General features: G+C 35.4%; 1 protein-coding gene across 1 annotated transcript; it reads left to right on the forward strand.

Moving 5' to 3' along the window:
* The first annotated feature begins 1274 nt into the window (after window positions 1-1274).
* On the forward strand, window positions 1275-9664 carry LOC132200895 (protein yellow-like). The gene is made up of 4 exons (XM_059626672.1): window positions 1275-1458; window positions 6900-7388; window positions 8271-8800; window positions 9196-9664. Exons 2-4 carry the CDS (start codon window positions 6903-6905, stop codon window positions 9488-9490), a joined length of 1311 nt encoding a protein of 436 aa, XP_059482655.1. The 5' UTR covers window positions 1275-1458; window positions 6900-6902; the 3' UTR covers window positions 9491-9664.
* Window positions 9665-10228: the final 564 nt, after the last annotated feature.

Here is a 10228-nt window from a genome sequence, read left to right on the forward strand (position 1 = left end):
AATGATGATGCTCTACGGAATACAATTTATAAGTGTGGTCCCCAGATAGCGTACCAAAAATGTTAACTTGATATTTGTACTTTTGTGATTTGTATGAAATACTCAAACTGCAAACATTGTTTTCAAAGAAGTCTTGACTCTTTACCTTATTTATATACAAGCATATTATGTATAAATTAATACTCTGTTGTACAACTGTCTCATAAATAAAAAATGTATAATAAAAGAAATAACAAAAAATCATTTTATTTAATCAATTAAAACATTGCCATTTATTTCCATCTCATTTCAAGGGATTTTTATATAACCATCTAATACCTATGAAATATTTTATATATTGTGTAAATTAAAGTAAAAAATCTCATTAATTTACACATAAGCAGTGGCAATTCAAACCTCTTAGTCTTCTATGAAAAAACTAACCAAACAAAAATGTGTGTATTTTATTTTTTGCTTTTGATAAAACAAAATGAATGTGGAAGTCTGTTGCGGAACTGCTAGTGACGAAAAAAATATTGGTGAAGAATATCTGAATTTGGGCCACCACGCAAAGAGCGGTCGATGCATTGATGACACACAATATGACGTTTCTGTGGCGGGAAATCCAAGAAAAATAATACCAAGAGGAGAGAACGTCCGTGCAAAAGGAAAGAAAAAGAGCAGGGGATAAACCGAAGGCGAATATAAATCAAGGTGACCATAGAGGAAAAGTTTATTATCAGTCTGCCGCCATAACTTGCACGGTCTACTCTTTCCTCCTTAACTCTGAAAGGTAAGATGAATCCACTTTTGAATCTGTAGATATCGTTTATTTGTTTAGTTTATTTACTCCTTTTTTTACAAAAGTTTAAAAAAACCTCAAAACGAACGAAGAACAAAAGCATAAAATATTTTTTTTTACAAATAGAGTGTGGTGGACTAAAAAGAACTAGTTTAGAATGAGCACCGCTTTAAAAAATTAATAATTACCGCAAAGATGGTGTTTATTTATAAAATTAATTCTTTAAAAATATTAATTAAACGTTAATTTAAACGTTCTCACCGGTGTAAGAAATGAAGGCATTATTAAATCTCACCCTCCATTATTTTTCCGCAAATTTACTAGAAAAATGATAATTCCATTTTTTTTTTATCACTATGTAAGGATATCGGCGCAAATTTTAAGAGCGCCTGAAAGCCTTTCTCTTTTCCTCCCGCGACCGTCTTTCGCAGCAGGTTCATTCCAACGCTTTAACCCCTTCCCTTTTGCGCGATCTTACATATTAAAACACGCTGAACCGTGAGCGACAAACGCGAAGCACTCCATTTGACTCTTGAGTGCGTCTGGGTGTGCGAGTGAACGAAACAAGTAAAGCTCCGCCGCGCAAATAAACACAGGAGGACAGGCGTGAAAATTTGCACGTCGTAATTATTCTGCCGTTGCCAAAATTCTTTGATGTGCCCTCCATACATCTACACGTACGTACAGCTCTCAATTAACACTAACGAACGGTGCATTTCTGCAAATAATACAATTTGCATGTCTCACTGTAGATGTTTCTCGAATTTTTATACAGACCGTATTTTATTTGGGATCTTCTTGCAAAAAAAATCTTATAAAATATGGACAAAGAACTAAAATTTTATTTCTAATCTAAATTTTACTTCGTGACACTCCGTATATAATAATTATTTCAATGATATTCTAGAAGTTTTGCCTTCTTGCCAAAAAAATGAAAGATAAAATCTTGTTATTTTATGCTGATTATTTAAATTTCCATTTATTATTTATATTTTTGATAGTGCGACCTTTTTCAGCTTCATTGATACAATTTTAACTATTTAATTATTTACGTACTTTTGAAAACTGCAATGAGGGCAGATGCACTTCTTCACGTGTCGTGAGCACGTTAAAAGAGCATCAATTTTTGAGCGACTTAATTGCTATCAGTGTTTTAGATCTGTCTACCATATCCATTGTCGAAAGTTATTTTTTACCCCGCCACTAACACACTCAATAACAATAATGGTAAAACGGTCGTTAACTCTGCGGTAAAAACGAAACCATGCGCTTTTGTGGAGAAGACCAAATTTGTATGCGTTTTATCTGTTTTTGTTTTTACTTGAGAGCGACCGTAAAAAGTGGTGTTTAACGGAAAACCGCAGCATGGAAGAGTTGTGTGAACTCGGTAGATTTTGCGTTTTATCTCTAATTTTCTACTTTTTTATTGCTCCCTCTACTTTTGAGGCAAACATATAAAACAGAAATTGCCACGTATTGACGTATTATAAAATTTAATGAAATGCTTTTTGCGACTTCAACTTTTGCCATCCCTTTTATATGTAAAACTGAAACCTTTTGGTTCTTATTGTTGGATAGAAATCAGAATGTATGGGATTTTTTGAGAAAACGGATGTTATTAAAAAAGCATAAATTTTGTCTCAGAATCTATGTCAAAGATTAGTTGGGAGATAATAAATAAAATAAAATATAATTCTCGTTCTTTTTCAATTTGGCATTAAAAAATTATGAGTGATCTAACCAGTTAAGTAAGTTTAAATTGCAAATAGTATGTACAAAAAATATTTGTTTGGTATATCTTGTTCTAAAATTCATGTGTGAATTGAGCACAATTAGGCAAAAATTTATATTCATATAGCAAATATGCATTGGTCTTTACACAATTTTATTACAAAAACGATTATTTATCGTTTTTTAATTATACACACCTAAATTAGGTGACCTAATAATAATTTATTGAAATAAGCAATGCAAATATTAAGCATATAATTAATTTTTATTTTAAATTTTTATTTTTAGATAAGTGATTGCTTATCAATTTTTAGTTTAAACTTTATTTATTTGCAAATTAGGCAACACTCCCGACAAAAGCTACCTATTGCAAGAGTAAGAGTTGAATAACAATCACTTATAAGCAATTCAGGTGTTATTGAGCTAATCACTTTCATTTTCGACGCACATCCCATTCATTGTTAAACTTGATTAAATTCAAATAATATAATCATGAACGTGAGTCACGCGTAAAGAGCTCCCTCGTCCCTGTTTTATTCGCGCTAAAATATATAATATCTCATGTGTAAAATGTATCGCATGCGAAGATTAAAACAAATTGCGGCTCCGCAGCTGCCATATGAGAAATAAATAATGCATTAAATGCGCGTCGCGTTTTGCGTCATCACATTACATATTTGTGGATTGAAATCAGGCAGGGAGCGAGAACCTGATCCGGAGCACAACAGAGAAAGGAAAGCCAGTTGCGTTGCGTTAGTGCGACATTACTAAAAAGCGGCCGGTGTGTGTGAGGGCGTGCGTCTCTTAATAGAGAGGAAATGGATTATCCTCGTAGGAATGATACGTATCAGAGGCTCAACTCATTTTGCGCAACGAAACTCGATTCCGCTCAGAATTCGACGCGCTTGGGTTAATTTCTCATCTCGAATTTAATGATGAAAGGAGATTATTTTGGTTCTGCGTCGAATCGATTTGCATGATTTTGTTGCGAAAACTTATCATGGGATCTTTTGCATTCTCCATCAGATTTTTCATTTCATATTCGAGTAAAAAATCCCAATTATGATGCAATAATAAATGATGTGCCGATTCGAGTTAATTGGCCCGATGACATTTGCCGCTTTTGAGAATGCGATCACAAAACTCATTTCACTAAAATCACCTTTCCAATTGAAATTTTGTAACAATTTTAAAGGGCATGAAATAGCTCTAACCAGAGAGTAACGTTACACAAATGACAGTGTAGATTGCCTTTCGTCGTAAAAGGTAAAATTAGCTTTTGTGATCACGTTTCCAAAATTACGCGCGTTGTAAAAAAATGTAAACTCTACACTACAGAAATTTGCAAGTTAAATTAAATTTTTATTTATTTAACTTAAGCCATGCAATGGTTGCTAAACTAAATAATAATATTGTAAAAAAATTGTTTTATTCTAGCTAGTATTCTTTTAAATTATAATTTAAATTTGGTTTTCATTTATTTATATTTATTTATTATTTAAATTATTTAAAATTTTTTTTACATAAATATAATTTTGTCACTAAAAATTAAATATTGACACAAATTTGAAATAATTTTCAGTTAAACTATTTGAAAATTAATTATACAATGAAGAGAAATAATAAAATAATTTTAAATTTGGCTGCTGTAAATAAACAAGAATAGCAAAAAGCGGCAAAAAGTGGTATTATTCGTGTTATTTGTGGAGTTTAGTTAATTAAATAGACTACAAAGAGTGTTTAGATTACAAACCTGTGTGCATGTTACCCTGCGTTACACCCACACAAACAATGCTTTCCTAGTTGTTGACGGAGGGTTGGTTATTACATGCAAAGAACAACAGCACTCGAAACGCAGCACTGCTGCCGATTCCCAGGCATCTCCGTTTGCGCACCGTTTTATCGTAGGGCGGCAGTCGGCGCGCCGGGCAATTTTGTTTGTTCGGCCCGGAAATGTAGCAGAAACTCTACCTCATATCACGCGCGAACAAACACATATCCGCCGCCGCAAAACTAATCCACTGTGCAGTGCGCACGACGAAAGACCGCAATTAGGCGCGCTCAATTTTGCACATTAAAAGAGCCAAGGTCAAGGATTTCATTTGTATTGAGAGGAGGAAAAGCTGTAAAAAGGCTGATATTGGTTTGTTTTTTAAGCTGGTATAGTTACTGAAAAATAAAATCAACAGTGCCAATAGTTAAAATCAGTTGCATTTTTTTAACATAATCTTGAAAAGTGCTGTGTTGCCTTAATTTTAGGAATTTCATTAAATTATTTTAAATTTTAAAGGAAAAAATTATAAGTTTTAGAATCATTAGAGAATATATTTGTTATAAAGAATTGAAGTTTTATGTTCTTTAAAGCCAGTTTAAAGCCAAGTTATTCTCAATTTCAGTAAATCCACACATTGAAACCTTCTGAGGAATTATAAATGCCTCTTATTTATAGTTATTTACATTAAAATATAACCACTTACTTCATTAATATTTATCATAAAAAAAATGTAATTCTTCAATAAATCACCTTCACCTTCCATTGTTTGAATGTAATAGAAATAACTAAAATTGCAAAAATATTCCGCTTTTTTTTACTGGACGTAGCAAAAACGTTTAAGCAGCGGAGATTTTTTGGAGACAAAAAATGAAGTTGACAAGATTAGGCTGCTGGGCGGAAGAGAGGGCAAAGTTACAGCGGCTAAAACAAATAATTCGTCGGATTTGGCTGCGAGCCACGTTAAACAGTGGCTGCGTGCAAAAAACCATCCAGCAGCGTCTAGGCAGGATGAATTCGCGTGAAAACGGCTGCTCTTTTTTGACACGGAATCCGCGTTTGTCTCCTCTCTGTACGTGCAGAGTGTGAAAGAGACAAAGAGAAGTTAAAGCACTTGGCCAGCTGAGCGTAAAATGAAGGAGACAACAGCCGAGGGCAAATACCGGCGACGAGCCACACACACACACCAACTCTTAACTCGCAACTCACACAACCAAAGTTTTGCTATTGTCTGCACGATTGTTAAATAAATCAGCGAGATAGAGCGCTTCGTTCAAGTTTCGCCAACGCAATTAGACCACTCGTCAGGGTCATTTTCTGCTTAATTAATCTTCTGCAAAGTTCAAGATTTTTCATTCAATGAAACAATTATAACAGTTTTTATTTACACTAAATGCAAAATCGGATCAGTAGGCCAATGTAGGTCGCAAGAGACTCACTGAACGAGTCTGCAGTTTTTTGCTGCACAAGAAATCGAGAGTAGCTAAAAAAGTTTAACGCTCGATTTGCTGATGCTGTTTTAATAAAAATTCAAGTAAAAAATATTTCAATTAATGAATTAAAAAGAGTTCATGTCAAACTAGAATTTTTCGAGAGCTAGGCCGTTCAGTTATTTCTCTTTTTTTTTGTGCGACCTGCCCTCGCCTTAGGTGTCGATCAATCCGGTCCTTGACCAGCGTGAAAGTATTCAGGTATTCAGCAGCTAATTAACCACGTCGGTCGGATGTGATGTAATAAGATGTGAGCGCGGCAAAAAATCGGCAAATAGAATTAGACGCCGTGCGAAGAAAAGTCAGCGTGAAAAAGCAAAAGAGAGATGAAGCTTATCTTTGTAAAATACTCTCACGACGGGAAGGGCGTCTCAATCAAAAGAATAAGAAAGTGTTGGCGTCAGATTCGTATTTATATTTATTGAAATAACAAATTAAGTTCCTGATCACCTCTGCCTTTCAGAGAGCAAACATGTGTGAAAGGTTCGTTCGCTCGTGATGCGACCTGAGGTCACGAACTGTGAAGAGTTCGCCTTTTTACTTGTGTTCGCTTTTATGTATGGGCTGCAGTTTGCACTAGCAATGGGTATCATCGATCACGACATTGTCCTTTGCAGATTGAAAAGCCAAAGGTGCAACCTTTTGCAACGCGCTTCCTTTCCTATAGTTCATAGAAAAACTATCGCAAAACTCATTTTTTGAAAACTCGTTCTTTAAAGGATATGGGATTTTTTAAACACATTCATCAGACATGTAATGATTATGATTTAAGATCTAAAATTATTTGTCTAATTTTCTTGACACAATTTACATAAACTTTAATAAGCCAAAATAAAAATGATATAAACACAATTTAAAAGAAAATGTAAATTATAAAAGGCAGCTTCAAACTCTATATTTAATTTATTGTTATATATCTCCTTTATTTGATAGAAAAGTGTTCAAAAGTTTTTTAACTACTTTTAATACTTATTGATCAAATTCAAAGTTTTAATTTAACAAAATCAGTTTTGCATTGTTTTCTAACAAAGCAATTAATTTTCAAGTACAGTTAATGAATATAATGCGTATAATATAACTTGCGTATTTGTACTTTATTATAATATTCCTTCTTTTTTCATTTTAGAAAATGAGACTCGTGTTGTACCTGGCGCTTTTCGGCGTTCTCGCCCCATGCGCGATGTCGGCGCTGACCCATTTGAAAGAGCACTACGCGTGGAAACAGATCGACTTCACGTGGCCGACCAAGGCGCTGAAGGAGCGCGCCGTCCAGTCGGGCATGTTCCAGCCCGAGAACGTGCTCCCGTTGGGCCTTGAAGCGGGCACCGACCGCATTGTGATCACCCTGCCGAGGTGGAAACCAGGTCTGCCGGCCACCTTGGCCACGGTGCCGCGAAACAGCAAAGACAAGTCGCCGCTGCTCAAGCCGTACCCCAACTGGATTTGGCACCACCCTGGCAACTGCGACGGCCTCATCTCTGTGTTCAGGGTCAACCTGGACGCGTGCAACCGACTCTGGGTGTTGGATTCAGGGGCGGTCGACGCTGGAATTGGGGTCAAGCAGCAGTGTCCGCCTAAACTGCTCGTCTTCGACTTCAACACTGACAATCTGCTGGTGAGTTAATCTTTAACACTCGATTTTTTGATGAAACTTTTATTTTTACTTAAAAGCATCACAAGTTTGAAATCGTTTAAAGTAAAAGTGGAAAAATAATGAAAAACGGCTGAATTTCAAAATGAAATACATTAATTATGAAAAAAAAAATTATTATTCATTTTTTTTAAATATGTAAATTTAATATAATAATCCTAATAATCAATTGCCGAGTTAAAAAATCTTAACTAGTCTTATGAATAAGACTGCAATAAAGATTTAAAATGAAAGATCAGCTTTATGCAACCTGCCAGACAGCGGTGTTCGCAAAGTTGCATAATGTAGGCGGATAAAATAAATTAAATATTTTGTATGTGTTTCTATTATAAATATTATTACATTTGGTTTTGATTCTTATGCTGTGAAGGAATTCACTGCTTTATTTAAATCTTTGTTAAAGATACATTTAAAAAAAGTTTTGAAATTTTTTAATTGATTTGTAAACTTCAACTGATTAATCGATTTATTTTTTAGCTAGAGAGCTCTCAAAATTAAGAAAGATGATTAAATGCAATTTTTATTTTTAGTTTTAATTCTTAATTTAATTTTAATTTATTTATTTTTTGAAATTTTGACAGCTGATTAAACAAAATAAATTCAAACAAGGCATTAAATTGGCCTCTTAACCGTCTTTTGAATTTTTTTAAAGAAAATCTTTCCTTGATGATTATTTTCTTTTTGAACAATAAAAAAAGTAAAGAAAGAAACCATGATTTGATTTAAATTTTTAGATTTTATTGGATTTTAAGAATTTAAATATTAATAAATAATGCAATAAGGCAGTACAAATCTTTTACTGACTGTAATGATGGGACAATAAAATACAATTTGCTCTGCATGTAGGTCAAATACGTGCTGCCAGAGGATCAAGTCAAGGAAGGCTCATTCTTCACCAACATCGTCGCCGACCTCGTCAACAACGACTGTGGCTTGGACGCGTACGCGTACATGTCGGACGTGTGGCGCTTTGGGCTGGTTGTGTACAGCCTGAAGACGAATACCTCGCGGCGAATCGAGCACGAATACTTCTACCCTGACCCCATGGCGACCAAGTTCAACGTGAACGGACTGCAGTTCCGCTGGCCGGACGGTCTCTTCGGTCTGGCCCTTTCGCCCCCGAGCAGGTTCACCAATGAAAAAATGCTCTTCTTCCATCCGATGGCCAGCTTCAGAGAGTTCGCCGTGTCCACGGAGGTCCTGAGGAACGCGTCCGCCATGGGAGACGAAATTGCAGACATGTTCCACGCCTTCGACCCCAGAGGGACGGAGAACGAGCACAGCTCGGCCGAGGCCATGGCTGCAAATGGGGTGCTCTTCTACAACTTGGTCAGCAGAAATGCCGTTGGCTGCTGGAATTCTCGACTGCCGTATAAGTAGGATTGTTTATAATTTACACACATTCTAATTATAATTTATGCATATTACAAAGATGATCGAGGGCTGAGAGAAAGAAAATACTTTCCAACTATTTTCATTTTTATAAAAGAAAAAAATTACCATTACTTTAACAAGGTTTTAAACAAGTTTTTAACTTTGAAAGGCTCATCAAATTTTAATTTTATTCCTAAAATTATTGGAATTTTCTAAAAATTAAACGTTAAATCCGTTAAATAATCTGAAATATTATTGTCTTCATAGATAATTTTTTGGGCTTTAATCTCACAAGAAATTAAATTCTAATATAATATCATTTAAATTTTCATGGAGATTTTCAGTATTGTTTGAGGTTCGCTTAAAGCTAATGGCATTTAAATTCAATTATTCTCAGGCCGGAGTTTCAAGGAATCGTGGACAGCGACAACGAGGCTTTAGTTTTCCCCAATGACATGCGAGTTGACCAGACCCAAAACCTTTGGTTGTTGAGCGACCGTCTGCCGCAATTCATCTACCAGGGGCTGAACACCACTGACACCAATTTCAGGCTTCTCACAGGATCCGTGATGAGTCTGATCAAGGATGGCGTGTGTGACCCCAGGAGCAAACCCCAGGTGCGCAAGAACCAGAACAGTCTGCTTCGAGGCCTTTTCGCCGCTCAATTCGGATGCAACCTCATCGGCAGCTAATTTAGTTTTCCGAATTAAGATCCTAAATTGTATAATGAAGAAGTTCAAAATTCATGTTTTGTGTAATCAAAGTTAATTTTGTACATACTGCATTCATTACTCATTATCATAAATTATATAAAAAAAAATGAAATAAATAGTTTGTGGTAAAAATAAATACTAAATAGATAAATCATGAGTATCATGACGTGAAAAAACCGTGAGTGGCGTTCAACCCTGTCTGAAAATCCCCGAAAGCAAAAAGATTACAACAACGTCAAGGGGACTTTTATATATCACGAAAATCCTCTCTATAGTGCGGCTACGTAGGCGATCTTTTAATCTGCGCGGCCATCGATCGCAGTTCATCACTCCGAAATAGCTCATCTGCCTTCCCCTGGAAAAGGCTGCACAAAAGAGGTAAATGCGTGTCAGCGACTGATCAAGATTTATTTGCGCACGTAGGCGGCCGCCGCAAAAGAAGCAATCATCGCATTTATCATTCCGACAACACACATTTTCAGTTCGCGTGTCTTCGTCAATGGAAAACTAGAGTCGCTATATAGGTAGATAAGGCCGAGAGAAAGACTTGTGACGTGTTCTAGAAAGCACAAAATTGCAAAATTATAAATCATTCACACATAAAATAATTTTTGGAAAGTGGAGGACGATTTATTAGTGTAAGCAATCCGTGTTTTGAATTAATAAAGAGGTGAAGAGTCTAAGAAGTCACCAAAATTTTTAAAAATAATATTAAAA

This window comes from Neocloeon triangulifer, unplaced genomic scaffold, assembly GCF_031216515.1.
Source record: "Neocloeon triangulifer isolate White Clay Creek 2 clone unplaced genomic scaffold, ASM3121651v1 ptg000001l, whole genome shotgun sequence".
Classification (NCBI taxonomy): Eukaryota; Metazoa; Arthropoda; class Insecta; order Ephemeroptera; family Baetidae; genus Neocloeon; species Neocloeon triangulifer.